Below are 16,675 nucleotides of genomic sequence, written 5' to 3' on the forward strand. Positions count from 1 at the left end.
CAGGGGCTCTAGTAAAGGAACAGATCCTGAAAACAGCTTGCCTTTCTCCAGCTATTTTAATTCCAGCAAAACAAAATCGATAAAAGCAGAACAAGAGTTCATTTAGCAGTCTTGTACAAAACCAAGTTCTTCACTACATTGTGAAGAACTATCATTCTGAATTTTTGTTTTTTAATTTTCCCAAAACTAACAGCCACATACCTGTTGCTGAACTGGTACTTGCTGTACTACCTGTGTGGGCACTGCTGCCTGGCCAGCCACAGATGTCTGTAAAGTCACAGTCGAACTTGTATCCGCCCCAGTCTCTGATGTCTGCATTGTGATCTCTGAATAAAATTAAGACAAAAAATTAAAACGTTAGTACACTGATGTTTTTATTTTGTCACTTATACTAGCACACTAATTTGTCCCTTATCTCTACTTAGATTTTAAAATTATCTAACACCAATCTTGGCATCAGTCAAAATTTTTTCAACCTACTAGCATATGAGTTAGTATAAATGGGTTTTTATATTATTTTTATCTTACATTCAAAATACCTTTTGTTTAAATATGAAGAAACATATATAACTTCTCTGAGTTTTGTCACTTTAGGAATAACTCAGAAAAATCAGCAGCAAATCTTCTCTCAGCTTGAAAATAATTGGTCATCATTCAAAACCATTTTTAATCTGGTTTACTGAATTACACTAAAATCTCTATAGATTCACATTCAAAGCCAAACTTCCAGAAGGCCACAGAATGAAGGGGTCTAATTCAGAAAGCCAACTCTGAAAAGCATTTAATAAGTCACAGAGAAAAAGGAACTTAAATAACCTTCAGTGGAAAGCATTAAAGCAACCACTGTATTTAAAATATGAGAAGAAACTTTTTGACACTAATATCATAGAGAAATACATACACAGTGGACAAGGGCCTATGATCATGGCCCTGACATTTAAAGGGAACAATGGGAATTTGGGTAGAACACAGAAATGGTTCAAGAATCAAGGAAAATGCCTGATAAAGAAAACTTATCAGAAAGACAACCAAGGATGACATGCTCTCATAGGAAATACAGACTGGGAGCTGCAGATTCCTGAATTTTGCACAGCACGAATGACAATACAATTGACTGGTGACAAGCCAAAATGAATTTGAAATCGTGAATCAGCCTTTTTCCCCCCCTTTTTTTATATTTCTCTTAAGTAGTGGATGATTAACTAGTGAAAATAATAACCAGATGAGGCAGGCTCTTATTCACCTGGTACCTTCAAAACAGAAGACTGTACACGTCTGTGAAGAATCACAGTGAGCAAACACAACTACTAATCTGTAAGCCAAATGTTCTGTGATATAAAATTTTACTGCCCTTAATCTCTATCAATCTATATTAGCTACAAAAATGACTAGCATTATCATGCATAATAAAAGAGATTTATATGCAAAAAAAAAATCTATAAATATTTAGAATGACCTATGCGAGTGATTTTTTTTTTTTTTTAGTTTAACACATGAGACCCATATGGCTGACAGGGAAGAGATCAGACTTCAATCCCTATCACCACCACCAAATAACAACCTTCCCCCAAAAATCCTACAATATTTTTTTGAGACAAAATCATGGTAAAAAATTCAGGGACATACCATTATATAGTAGGAGAAATTAATTACTGTGCCAAAAAATTTTCTATCTTCTCCTTGCTTGACAACAAAACTGGCTGTCAACAGCAGACTCTCTTTTCAGAGCTAGGTTCCACAGTAGTTTAAACTGATTTAAAAGGCTGGGTTTCTGCACTTCCTTCCTCCAACTACCTCTAATTCACTTTGCACTGAAATGTATCCAGTGCAAAGAAGGAAAGAGGTATATAACTATGGGATGGGGTCAGGGGGATACGGTCAGGACCTTGCCAACTGGGACCATTCTTGGTTTAAACTCCAGGTTTGGTCTGTGGCACCTGACAGATTTAACTGCTTCTTCTGAAGTATTCGGAAAGACTGATAAATTCTTGATCAAACCTTTTTCAGATTAATCAATAGATCGTCAGAGTTTCATGTCAACTAAACCCTACATTTTTAAGCAGTGGCTGCACTTCAGGACCCACCACACCTGTCAAAAATAAGGATACAAAAGTAAAAGAAAAGAAAAGAACTTCACAGATAACATTTACATGTTAAAGATTATAACAATTAAAATGGATGCCCACAGGATAAATATGTCCACAGGAGAAGTCTGAAGCCTCCATGCTACTGGAAGGCTACAACCTAGTTGCCATTACTGAAAGTTGGTGAGATGACTCGAGTGCAGCCATCAATGGCTACAGGCTGTTCAGAAAGGACAGGTCAGAGAGGAGGGGTGGGTGTATTGGGTTTGTGTGGGAGCATATTTGGAGCGATGGCGTTTTTCCTCCCAAGTCACCATTACACAGGATGGAGCCCTGCCCTTCTGGAAATGGCTCAACACCTTCCTGCCCACTGGAAGCAGTGAATTAATTCCTTGTTTTGCTTTGCTTGTGTGTGCTGCTTTTGCTGTCCCTATTAAACTGTCTTTATCTCAACCCATGAGTTTTCTGGCTTTTATCCTTCCAATTCTCTCCCCAGTCCTACCAGTGGAGGTGAAGCCATGACATTAAATGCAGTGTCTCCATTTTTGCACTGACACTACACGTAAGTAAAAGAACTGCACATTGCAAGCAGAAAAGACGTCATCCTTGCCTAATTGGGCCGTCAGGTGTATCACAAGAAACAGATGAATGTTTGACAAGGTCCTTTTTATTCTGTCTAATTAAGCAGTTGGACACACCCGTCTGTTAATGGTATTGCTTTGTACAGCCGGTGCTTATTGCATGATGTGAATGTAAGCTAAACAGGCACCTTCTGAAAGACGACTAATTAACCCCTCCAAGTGGGAAAAAGATACTGTCGGGACCCAGCTGCTGAATGCAAAAAGAACAGTATTTCGTCACTCTAATGGGCAGAATTTAGGCAAAGCTATACTGTGCTGAAAATTACTTCTTTTCTGTATATTTTGTGCAGTTTCACGTTGTCTGTTAAATTCCCTAAAGATTCTTTAAGATACCAAAATTCTCAGTTTGAATACTTCTGCTTTCTAGATTTGAAATATCAAGGCAGAATGGTTTAAGAGTCTAACCTGCTCTATTACTTATCAAATGAGATTTTATAATAAAATATGTCAGATAACTGTTCATTTTATTCCTGGACTACTTCACGTTGAACTAATTTACTTTTTCAAGCTACCAGAGTTTGCAAAGTTTTGTTCAGCCACATATGCTTTATTGTCTAGATCAAATAATGTAGCAGGCTTTAATTCAATGCAGAAAATGAAAGCCTGTAATTTACTTTCAAGTGCAGCAGGAAATTTCTTTTTTCTCCTCTAGAAGGCTAAACAAAACATCACAGAAGGTAAACTGAACTAGATCTCATAATCACATGCAGTAATGGCAGGCTTTTAATAGCTGGAATAAAAGGCTAATCTCAAGATCTTATCTATTAATAATGATGAATAGCCAATATACTAATTAAGAATTTGCGGCAACATAATATGTTTCACAATAAAGGAAAACTTCTCAGAACATTAAGTTTCAAAAAGTAATACAAAATTATTGGTTCCTGAACAATAGTATAAATGGAAATAATTTTCAATAATACACTAGCTTTACATAAGCATTCCTATTTTTGTACAAACAAAAATGTTATGAATAATTGCCTTCAAACAAGCTATGTTATGAATTTGAAGGAACCATTTCTGTGAGTTAACCACAGAGTGGAAGAGGGGTTATACATGCTATTCATGGGGGAAAACCAGAACATTACAAATAGTTTCTAGATACTAATGTATTTTCATGGTAGAACACCAGCTTCTTACTAAGCATTATTTGATTGATTGTTGTCTCCCAAGGGAATGCCAAAGTAGGCAGGTGGACTCTGCCTGATACTAGAATCACTTGCTAAATATTTCTGTTAGCAACATGAATTTCATTAGTCTTTTTCCAGATTTTCATAGATCTATGGGAGGAATAATAGTTACCTGAATGGCACAGAAAGAAGTTTAGAAGCTAATTCTCTGGATTCACATATACTGCCCATAGTAAAACCCTAAAATAGCAGAATAACACACAGAAGGGTGAAGTACAGAGAGATACACACTGGAATTGACCTGTGCAATCAGAAACTTCTGGTAACTGCTTCCAAGAAAGTTCGTAAGATCAAAAAGAAATATCTTGACAGTTTATTAAGTACGTAAGAACACTACTGGACCATTTCATTATATGGTCATAATGAAATTCCATATTTCCAGCATATCACAGACAGCACATGGATGCTTAGGCTGAATGACTACTTCACAACTCTCTCACTTTGGTCTACCTACTAATTTTCCCTGCAAAAACCTAAAAATTGTATTTATTCTTGGTGGACAATATATCAGTATTACACAGCAGCCCTACACAGCAATACATATCAGCAAAAAGATCACATTCAGAAACAGACCAAAACTTCTCAAGAGTTTTTGTTGTAACAAAACTAGCATGTACAATTGTTAAAAGAAACAAAATTAGTAAACCATCAATTACATTTATGCTGTTCTAAAGCATTACTCTGTCCACTGGAGATTCTGTGAATGGAAGAGTCCAGGTGATGTTTTCCTTCCCCCTGGAGGGCACTGATACCGCATGTCAACAGTGGTTGTGGAACTGGCACTGGCAACAGGGCTTTGGTTTCTATGACTTTAAGACTTTCTTTGAGGGTAACAACTGATTAGGAGACATGGGATCTGTGAGACACTAGATTACTATATTAATTATTGGCTCAGACCAACTCAAGTGTGTGTGGAGGGAGAAGGGACAGGTTGAATTTCAGGAATGTGAGGTGATGCCCTCTTTCCTACACTCCAGCCCCTGCAAGCTTCCTTATGCAGCCCCGGAGCAGCTGTCAGTCAAAAGCAGGATGGGAGCACTCCCCCAACAACAACCACTTGTCTCCCCAAACAAGCCTCAGAATGGACAGAGCCTCAAAATGGATAACACAACGGGAGCACTGCCCCTTACTCTGACCCAGAGCTCCAGAGTGGCCCCTGGGCTGGAAGTCCTGCCTGGGGGCGGAGATGTGGCCACAGGGGGGCCAAAGCAAATAAAAGCAGCAACATGTGCTGGCCATGCTGTTTGAACCCTCCATCTTCTGAACTGCTGTAGCTGGATCTATGCTGGATCTAGGGGTGGTAGCTATAATTCTCTTTTTCTCTCTCTTTCTTTACTTCTTCTTCTCCTAATCTCCTTTCTTGATATTTTGGGTAACTTAGTACCAGACGGGTTGGATTTTGCTAAGTTGTATGGGTTGTTCTCTTATTTTCAAAAGTTTACCAGTAAAAGTTCCTCCTGAGAATACATGTCCTGCTTTTCTCCTTTGCACACTCTCTTAAGGTTTTAAAAGAACTGAAGACTCCTCTAATAAAATTGGTGGGTGAATTTTTGGCACCTTGTATATTTTTAAAGTAAGACCCCTTTGGTGGGCTTGTAGCTTGGGTATTGGGGTCTTACATTTTCTGGCGTAGTTAGCAGGTATTTTTGCCAGGAGGATGGCTGACCAGATAAAAAGGGACTTGAACAAGGAATGATATGGGAAGGGAGTTACCAGCAGCCCTGTGAAGGAGTGGTGAGAAGTTTTAATAAGCAATGGGTCTGGGGTGATATGAATGAAAGGCAACACATAATCAAAAAATGAGGCTTAAGCAGGGTCACCTCAAGCCTTTGCATGCGAGCAAGGGAGTGGCTACAAGGCATCTTTATGAAGAAACCACACAGACCTTCTTTTGGAAATTAGTATGCTGAAGTGCCTCTCTGAAGAACTTCTACACCAAAGGGTGTACAACGACCCCTATGAGTAGGGGTGGGGAAGTTAAAAACAAACAGACAACAACAAACCAACAAAAAACCTGAGAGAATGGTACAAGTAGAGGGAGACACATAGGTTTCACCTACTAACAACTTCACCACACTGTGTTCATGTTACCATCAATACCATTTGCCAAACTAGAATTTATAACCACTGTATAGTAAGGAGGGCTCATAAAGATAAAAACTGATGAAAGCTCTTGAAGGGCTTTAAGTATAGCTATTTAGAGCTTTCAGGAAACTGAAAGCAGTCCAAAATTAAAATATCTTTAAATTTAGGAACATCTACATAATGAAAGTAAAATGCATCATGTTCCTGTCTTGCTACATGATATTAAAGAACAACAGATCTAATGTGAAATTATGCATCTAAGGGAAAAAGAGACCTTTTCCTTTGTTCTGAACTATATTAAAGTTTGCTTCAAAGTCCATACATTGCAAAATTATCAGATTCCAAATGGTTAAATTTTGTCATGTTAGGGATACATAAATCTCAATACTTAACTTCTTGAGAAGTTGAAGCAGTTCAAAACATTGGAAATGGTGTTAAAGGCTCACACATACTTTCCATGATTTTCATGTAGACAGCATTGATATCGATATATAATCCTAATCCAAACAACATTTAACTGAAGTATCTAGTGTATGTACTGCAGTAACTGGATAACTACGTGATGACATCCTGAGTACACAATATCTCTTAAGCAGGTGAAATACTACATTCCATTTTTGCTGGAAGAAGTGCATTACAATGCAATGAAGATTTTACATTCTTAAAAAAAAATGTTTTGGTAGTAGCACCCAACAAAACTAAGTTTATGCTAGAAAATTTTACTAATATGTTTATGTCAAATAAAACCGTTTAAAGAAAAAAAGTATTACATCTTCTGAAGGTATTACACCAGTTTTTGGATACTTACTCCCTACAACTCCTACACAATGCTCTTCTCCTGCCTAAGATACAGAATACTGATCTTGAGAATCTTAGTGAAAAATATTGTTGACACACTGTAAGTTATTTGGAGAAGTGTGTTCTAAACATATCAGGTTTCAGTTCTGAAAAACAGAAACGATGTTCAATTATCACAGAATCACAGATTCATTAATGTTGGAGAAGACAACCAAGATCACTTCCAGCCTCTGACTGAAGACCACCATGCCCACTTAACCATAACTCAAAGTGCCACATCTGCTTGGTTTCTGAACACTTCCAGAGATGGTGACTCCAACACTTCCCTAGGCACCCTGTCCTAATGCTTAACCATTCTTTCAGTCAAGTAATTTTTCCTAATATCCAGCTTGAACACCTCTTGGTACAACTTGAGGCAATTTCCCCTTGTCCTGTTGTTTTAGTTGCCTGGGAGAAGAGGCCGATCCCCATCTCACCACAACTTCCTTTCAGGTAGTTGCAGAGAGCAATAAGGTCACCCTTCAGCTTCCTTTTCTCCAGGCTAAACAACCTCAGCTCCCTCAGCTGCTCCACATAAGATTTGTGCTTAAGACCCTTCACCAGCTCCATTGCCTTTGGACAGGACGTGCTCCAGCACCTCCATGTCTTTCTTGGGAGTGAGGGGCCCAACACTGAACACAGGATTCACTCACCAGTGCTGAGTATAGAGGGGCAATCACTTCCTAATCCTGTTAGTCACACTACTGCTGATACAGGCCAGGATGCCACTGGCCTTCCTGGCTAAATATGAAATCCATTCAGTTACTGAATACAGAAGTTCCAGCTGTTTTCATCTATGTTAGTAACGAGGAAGGAGATTTCAACAAGAATAACTCTGACACTAGTAAAGAAATATACTGGCTTCAAACAAGCAAGCTAAGACAAATCCTTTCTCTGTTGACTTGGGAAACATGCAAATAGGCTTACAGCTGGGGTATCTGCAGGCTTACCACAGGAATAACTATATGTAATCTACTTAAACAATGAAGGGAGCGGATATAATCTCACCAGTTTCTCCCATTCCTGTCTTGCTCAACCTGCAATGTTATTTTGTAGGAGAAGGATGTGTATCATGCACATCAGCGGATGAGTTACTGACTATTCTACTCTGCTAGTGATGGGGGCACTGGCTATGTCTTTCCTTGGAGCTTTTCTTCCATGTGAAGGTCTGTTTGTGACACATAACATTTTATTCTTGCTCTGAGACATAAAACTGCTTGCCTTAAAACAGAAAAATGAAATAAATTCTTGTTCACCTTATACCCAGACACCTAGAAAGAATGAATTAGAATTTGAAGCACAATATTTTATCATACTGGCTTGCGTGGCACAGTTTGCAACTATTTGAAGGAAACAGATGCCTGGAAAGATGTCTGCATATAGGTATCATCCCTCTAAAAAAACCCAGAAAACCAACACCTATGAGATTGCCTTTGGTCAAGACTGGTCTTCGCCCACAGAGAAGTGTTTAAATGCCAGTGACACCAAGAGGACCCTGAGAAAAGATGGAAAATGCCATTTCATTACAGTTTTCTGCATCAAAGAGCCCACAAGCCTGGTCATCTTGATCTCAGAGACCAAGAACCATCAAAGACTATGGCCAGTGGAGCCAACAATAGTCATTAGACTTAGGGTACTGGAAGCCTATGGCTTAAATTATTGTAGTTGATTAATTTTTTCTTCTTAGCTTGTAACAGACCAATCGACTAGTAGTAGAGGATAAATAAGTGATTGCCTGAAATTTGGAGATTTGACCAGTGTCTCTCAGAATGTTCCCATTACAGCAGTCCCCAATTATCCAGTCATAATAGCTGCAACAATTCACACCATAGCTACACCTGGGAATCTGCTTGGTATGGTGTCAACTCACTTGAAATGGAGAGGAAAGCACTAGGAGTGCAAAGCAATTCTGAAATACAATGCAACTAAAACAGAATTAAGATGTCAACAGGCGTGGAACATAGAAGAGGATAAAGACACAGGGTATCCAGACACAACTTCATCATACTCATTTACATCTGTCATTCTGCCCTCGGCAGCTGTGTAGCCAAACAAGCCTCGCTTATCCTTATACCTTCCTCATAAATTACGCTTCTGTCCTAAGTTACCCTTACCCTTGCTTATGTTTTCTGCTGAAACAGCATTAAAAAATATGGGAAAAAAAAAAGAAATCTATAGTCATCATGCAATTTTGGCTGGAATAATTTTCTTGACAGTGGCTGGTTTGGGGTTGTGTTTTGGATTTTTGCTGAACATCAGGTTGATAATATAGAGATGCTTTTGTTATTGCTGAGCAGTGCTTGCACAGAATTAAGGTCCTGTCTGCTTTTCATACTGCCACTCAGGCAAGGAGGCTGGGGGTGTATAGGAAGCTGGGAGGAGACACAGCCAACACAGCCAGAACATCATGCTCAGCATATAAAGTGGTGGGAAGAAGGGGGAAAGGGGGGGATGCTTGGAGTGATGATGTTTGTCTTCCCAAGTCACAGTTAACACATGATGGGTCCCTGCTCTCCTGGACATGGCTGAACACCTGCCTGCCCATGGAAAGCAGTGAATGAATTCCTTGTTTTGCTTTGCTTGTGTGTGCAGCTTTTGCTTTCCCTATTAAACTGTCTTTACCTCAGCCCACAAGTTTTCTCACTTTTACTCTTCCGATTTTCTTCCCTATCCCACTGGCAGGGGAGTGAGTGAACAGCTGCATGGGGCTTAGTTGCCATCTGGAGTTAAACCATGACAGTCCTTTTTGGCACCCAGTGTGAAGCATGAAGGGTTCGAGATAATGACAGATTTGACTGGAATGTAACAAACTGAATTTACAGCTGTTAGTGCTGTTTAGCTGGTAATGAGAAGGCTCCTGTGCTTGCCATGGGGCTCACTTGCCTGACTCTATAGAGTCCTGTGCTTGTCAGTGGCTGCCTTTTGCTTTTGCTGCTCGCTGCAGTGCTGTGCTGCTGTGATGTGACACTGTGCTGTGCCTGGGAACATTCTGATGGCAGCCATGGCAATGTGCCTGGGCTGGCACATGCGCAGGGTGTTGCTGCTGTTTTTGTGCGGCTGTACTGGACAGGCTGGAATGCCAGTGTGAACTTGAGTAGAAGGATGAGTCCATGCAGAAGCACGTATCCACTTGCAGTCCATGGAGAACCCCACAGTGCAGTAGCTGGATGCCTGAAGGCAGATGTGACCCTGTTAGAAGCCTGTGTGAGGCAGGCTCCTGGCGGGACCTGTGGCCCCATGGAGAGAAGAGCCCACACTGAAGCAGGTTTGGTGGCAGGACTTAAAATCCTGTGAGTGACCCATGCTGGAGCAGTCTGTTCCTGAAGGACATGCCATGGAAGGGACTCAGGCTGGAGCAGTTCATGAAGAACTGCAGCCTGTAAGAGGGACCCACACATATAAACACTGGAAAACTGCCACGGAGAACTGTCTCCTGTGGGTGGGACCCTATGATGGAGGAGGGGAAGCAGAGGTTCCCTCTGCAGCCTGTAGTGAAGACCATGGTGAGGAAGACTGTCTCTCTGCAGCCCATGGAGATAAATGGCAGACCAGAGCAGGAACTCCTGGTTGCTAGGCAGGGTGGGAACAAGTGGAAGAGTTCATTGCAATGTTAAACCCTATAACCTGCCCCAAAAGGACCAGGGATAGAAATTGTAATGGATATACCTTTAAATTGTGGTAAGCCATGATCTGAATTGCATGTTATAGGAATTACCATGACAGTAACCACCCAAACCAATGGAGGACAAGCCGTACAAGCAGCAGTTGCAGAGCAGCAGTGACCCGATCTGAGCTAGCTTTGGTGCCCAGTAACGCCATGCAACACATCGCCTCTCCTGCCCTGAGTGATCCCCAGAACAGATGGAGCCCAAAGTCACAGACTAAATTAACTCAATGGACATTTTCCATAGACTAAGGGAATAACATCTGTGTATTATATCAAAGGATGTGAAGGGGGTGGTGATTAGCGAGGTCATACTGAATAGTATGGAACCTCAGCATCATGTAGATAGTAGGACATAAGGCACAGAATGTGCTGGTTTTGCCTGAGGTAATTTTCTTCACGAGAGCTAGTATGGGGCTGTATTTTGAATCTGTACTGAAAACAGGGTTGATAAGATAGAGATGTTTTTGTTATTGCTGAGCAATGCTAATACAGAGCCAAGACCTCTTCTGCTTCTTGTACCACTCTACCAGTGAGGAGGCTGAGGCTGTGCAAGAAGCTGGAAGGGGACACAGCCAGGACTGACAGCAGGGATATCCTTTCTGATTCTTTCCCCCATCCCGCTGGCAAGAGAGTGAGTGAATATTGGGTTTAGGTGCCAGATGGGTTTAAACCACATTTAAAATTAAAAATATACCAAAGGATGTAAGTGCATTCTGCTCAGAAGCACTGACTAAAAAGAATAAAAAAATGAAGCCATGAAGAATGAGCCAAAGTTTTGTGAACTGAAATCACTTCAGTGCAAAGCTTCTTTACTGATCACATTTAAACATGAATTCTGTGGAATGCTCTGGGCAGCCCTGAACACTAGCATAGCTTGCTCATCACAGCATCATGTAGATGTATGCTCTGAATTACCAAAACTGAAAATAATTTTTAAAATTATTTCAAAGAAATTAAAGTTTCAGGTGTAAAGAGCTAACCAAATAATTCAGATGAAGGTGTGGAATCTGAAAGTACAGAAATTTTTTTTTAAAGTAGTATTTTGAATAACTTCACGTGCTAGACAAATCAAAAATCAGTGGCTTAGTATTTCTGACGTATCAGAAGGCTTGTATGTTCTTAAGTCATAATCTGGTATATCTTATACATGAATGGACAATGTTCCTCTCTCTTCTTAAGACTATTTAAGACTGTCCTTGTCTTGCAAGAATTTGCTAGAGTAGAACATTTGTCTTTCAAGATAGTTTGACAGCTTTATTTAATATTGCAAAGACAATCTGCAAGGACTGAACTGTTTAAAGGACTGACAGTGGAATATATATTAATTTATTTCTGTGATTTTTAAAAGCTACAAATTCCAGCATATTATGTGCTGTGTATTCTAATTATAATAATTGGAAAAATATTCTCATATGCTTTATTTGTGCTGATAGTTTTAATTAATGCACAATATTAACTTGCTTCACATAAGTCTTTCTGAATCTCCCTGAAAAACAATACATTATAACAGGTATTACGTGTTGACATGTTAAAAATTACTAAGTATTTTGACACAACTTGTGTGGAGAAAATGGAAACTGTAGATAGATATATCCTTGCAGGAAAGACAACCAACAGCAGCTTTGACTGTATTAGGAAGGGTGTAGCCAGCAAGTGCCTCAGTTCCACACTTGAGACCCCATCTGGAATGCTCTATTCAGGTTTGGAAGCCCCAGTACGAAAAAAAAAAAAAAGGCAATTAAATCCAGTTGAGGGTCACCAACATGATCAGAGGCCAAATATACTTCAGCCTTAATAAAAGAAGTTTACATATAAACAAATTCCTGAAGAAAGATGCAAAGGTAAATTGCTTGCCTTCTGAATTTTATGACATACTTTTATAACTTCAGAAATATCCAAGTACTTGTAGTGGTAAATAAGATTATTTCATTACCAGAGTTTCTCTGAGATAGCCTCCCCACATACTCAGAAGGGGCCAAATTTCTAGATGAGGCTTATGCTGTAGTACAGTGACTATTATTCTTAAATAAATCAGTAATCCAGTGGTTTTGCTAAGACAACCTAGGCCTTGATTAAAACAGGCAGAGACACTTAAGCAGAGTGCCTAGATTTCTTAATCCAACCTAAAAAAATTCTAACAACCTTCTTTTCATAACTCATTTATCTCTTCTTAACTTATCTAACATCTTGGGGAAAAAACAAGTAAATCAGTAGCTACTGAATAATTAACCTATATTCAGGTTAACTAGCTACTCTTGCTTAGCCATTGGCATTTTCCACATGTCAAAAGAGCAGAGATTTTGTTGGAAAAGCTAGAATATTTTAGTTCTTGCAGGTAGGTTCTCTTACATTTATGAAGTCTGTACACAGAAAAGTGAAAAAAACATACTGACTGGCTGCACCAACAGACAAATTGGTTACAGAGAGAATGGACTCCAAATCAAACTAAGAGAAGTTACTGACAGTATGGTTCCAGATTCTACTGGGTTTTAAGAGTGAAAACAGTTTGCATCTGATCCACTGTGGTTAGATTGCGGGACCCAAAAATGATAGAAGCAGACTGGAATATTAAGTCTGAAACACCATACATAAGAGAAAGACATGAGTTTTTGAGGTAAGAAAATTTCCTTTAAAGAATGAGCTTGGATCTGTACATAATCTTCATGAATTCGAGACAAAAAGAAAGCTCTTAGATAAAAACAGAAATATGTCAAATTTCTCTACCATCCGACAGGTGGAAATAATAAGACTTAGTTCAAAAACAGTTGGTTAGGTGTAAGAAATAACTCAGCATACTTCCTAGTTCATGTAACTTTGCCTTATTAAGAATGAACTTCACCATCCACTACATTATCGTTTGCCTTGCTTGGATTACAGCATGATACCTTCCTGTCTCCAGCTAAGAGACATGAGAATTATTTGTTCTTTCACTGATCAGATTCTTGCAGCATTACAGCAGCAGGCCTGTTATCCTTACTGAAAACAACAGTTTGATCCCTACTGCAACTTTCTCACAGCTTTTGTTCCATAAGAAAGCTTCATCCTGTATTTTGAGTCTTCCTTAGTTTCCAAAAATGACAGTGATGCTACTTATGCTGGTTTCCTTTCACATGGAAAAAGAGCAAACATCCTGATGCCAACATTTGGAACGTGCACTGAATAAACAAATGTTTATGGACTTTCAGTACAAAAAAAATTAGTTTTATTGGTATAGAGCTAATATTCCAAGCCTCCGGTTTCACAGCAAGTAGTTCTTACTTTACCCACAACACAAATCAGAATGGATATTTTTGTTGTAAATTCAGGAGGACAACTGGAGGACAACAACATTTTCAGCATGAAGAGCTGAAAGCTTGAGCTACTCTCAACTCTTCATTTAGCATATAGAGAAACAAACATGACAGGCAGTTCAATGAAGCATGCAAAAACTATCAATCATTATAAGGCGAGTTTCTTGACTGCAAAAGAAAACTTGCCTGTCAGACCCCGCATAATTAACTACGTGTTTTAAACAAGTTTGCCGAAGTGTTACTGCTTACAGCATATACGCCAAAGCAGCTACTATATTTACATTTAATATATGAGATCAATTGACAGGTATCCACACTGACTACATCATGCTCAAATAAGTGCTGATTTTTTACTTCTTGTAAGGAGCAACTTTCCTTTAATTCTGTGGATTGTGATTCAAGTTTCTACTACAAAGTAGAATAATGTGCCAAGCTACTGCAAGATTTATTTTCAGCTTAAGTTAGTCAACATTGATTTAGAGATTTGACATTTGCATAAGTGAAACCTGGGGTGATGAGACCTGTGACTGGAGTGCCCTGCTGGATGGTACAGGCTCCTCAGGAGGGACAGGCATGGCAGAAGAGGCAGAGGGGTGGCACTGCATGTAATACAAGGGTTAGAATGTATGGAGCTCACAGTTGGCAATGGCAATTCTCTGGGTAAGAATCAAGGGGCAAACAATCATTGTGGGAATCTGCTATAGACCTCCTAGCCAGGACAATGACACCAATTAATTATTCTTTGAGGAACTAAGGCACACTTCCAAATCAACTGCCCTTGTCCTTATGGATGACTTGAACTTGCTAGAAATAAACTGGGAGCATCACACATCTGGTAAAACCTGGGCAAGAAGATTCCTGAAAAATCTGGATGACAACTTTATGGAACAGCAATGGTGGTAGTGCCCGTCTCTACATACTCGAGAGAGGGTAAAAAAAGACATGGAACAGCAGCTGAGAAAGAGAAGCAACCCAGCAGATACCAAGGTCAGTGAAGAAGGAAGGGGAGAAAGTGATCCAGGTGCTGGAGCTGAGATTCCTGCAGCCCACAGTGGAAAACCATGGTGATACAAGTTGACCCCCTGCAACCCACAGAGGTCCATGGTGCAGCAGATATCCATTCTGCAGCCTGTGAGTGAAATACAGGAGGTTCTCGCTGAACATCAGAAAAAACTTTTACTGTGAGCTTGAAAAAAAACACTGGAGCAGCTTGTGGCATCTCTATCCTGGATATCTGCAAAAGCCACCTGAATATGGTTGTGGGAAACTTACTCTAAGTGGCCCTGTTTGAGCAGGGTTTTGGAAGAGATGGCCTCCAGAGTTTATTTCCCACTTGCTGCAGCTTTCTTACCACAAGCAAGGAGTGAGTCCTTCTCCCCTGACAGCTCTTGGAAGAGCCAAGTCAGGGTGTTCCAATGGCACCAAGAAAGTAACTGGAGTTCTCTGACCGCATTGCTGCGCTGCTTGTTGCTGAGTCCTTGTGCCCAGGGGCAACAGTTTCTCATCACGGGATCTGATGAGACCGAGGTTAATCTCGGAGTCTCAGAGTCACTAAAACATGGCAAACATCCTGTGAACGAAAGGCTTTCCCCCTTTGGGTGTGTTTGCTGTCCTCCCTTAGTGATGGTTGTGGTGCAGGCACAGAGCCTTCTGTGGTATCACTTGGGGGCAAAAAGTTCCAAACTCACTGCACTTCTTCAGTAGCCAGTGCATTTGGTCGTGGCTCCTGTGAGTGCACAGAGATACTCAGCACTGAGGGCTCATACTCAGTTCCTCCTTCCCTGACCGCCTCCTGCAGGTACCCTGTGCCAGCCTGAGTCCAGCTGGGCAGTACGGAGTGGGGAGTTTGTCCTGGAAGGGGGGCAGCGTGCCTGGGGCAGCGGAGGGGGCAGGCACATGTGGAAGGCAGCTGTGGGGCTAGTGGTCACTTTTGGGCCTGCAAGGAGACCCTGTGGGAGGCCTTTGTCTCCTCATGGCAGCACTTCAGCCGCATCCTGCACATGGTGAGAGCGGACGACGACTACCAGGAGTGCGTGGTTGCCTCGTCCTCCCGCCAGCAGAGTCCCGCAGCCAGACAGAGGGTGCGCAGCAGATCCCCACAGTGGCGCTACCACCTGCGCCCACGGCCCAACAACAATCCCACTGCTGGGAGAAGGGGGCCGGCAGAGAGGGACTAAGGGAGGGCTCCAAGGAACTCCGACACCTCTGCCCCACAGACTGCAGGGGGATGCTAAGCCAGCCCTGCCGATGGACCTGTCATCCACTTGGACTTGCTGAGAGCGCAGCTTATGGCCTTCATGCAACGTGGATGAACATCCAGAATCTTTCCAGAGCGTGCATCTTTCAAAACCATTTGGTACACTGCACATGAACCCACTAAGTGGGGAGGGTGTAATTTTATCTCTGTCTCGCTTTTTCATTGCTTGTAGTAGTAGTAAATTATATTTTGATTAAATTACTAGTGTTCTCACCTCAACTCATGACGTTTATGTTTTCTTTCCAACTCTCCCCTGCACTGGGTGAGTGGGGGTAGGTGGGCATTGGGGGAGGCAGTGAGCAAGAGGCTTTATAGTGCTTACTTGCCAGCTGGGATCAAACCACTACACTCTGTGCCTTTTAAAATGAATCATGGTGGCTCCAAGGGGCAAAAAGAAGGGGTGGGATAAAACAGTATGATAGTTTCTAGAGGCCATATTAATATTTGGCAAGAATTTCAGCCTGTCTTCGGAAAAGAACTTCCTATGGATTGCAGATAGTGAAACAAATTGCACTTAAAGTGCAGTAATATTTTTTTTTTTAACACAAATGTTCCTTGCCTTGTATTAGATTACTGCATGCAGACAATTTGCACAGGTTAACAAGCAGATGGATTTTGTTGTTT

At 40.8% G+C, this 16,675-nt stretch overlaps 1 protein-coding gene across 2 annotated transcripts in view; it reads right to left on the reverse strand.

The window, feature by feature from the left end:
- Positions 1–16,675, reverse strand: part of RFX3 (regulatory factor X3) — a 102,408-nt gene that overhangs the window by 54,282 nt on the left and 31,451 nt on the right. For both annotated transcript variants that reach the window (XM_064642399.1, XM_064642397.1), the window contains exon 2: positions 202–326. In XM_064642399.1, coding sequence (XP_064498469.1) covers positions 202–318 — 117 coding nt within the window. In that variant the 5' untranslated portion in view covers positions 319–326. The remainder of the gene's footprint in view (positions 1–201; positions 327–16,675) is intronic.

The sequence above is a fragment of the Pseudopipra pipra genome, chromosome Z (genome assembly GCF_036250125.1).
Source record: "Pseudopipra pipra isolate bDixPip1 chromosome Z, bDixPip1.hap1, whole genome shotgun sequence".
Taxonomy (NCBI): Eukaryota; Metazoa; Chordata; class Aves; order Passeriformes; family Pipridae; genus Pseudopipra; species Pseudopipra pipra.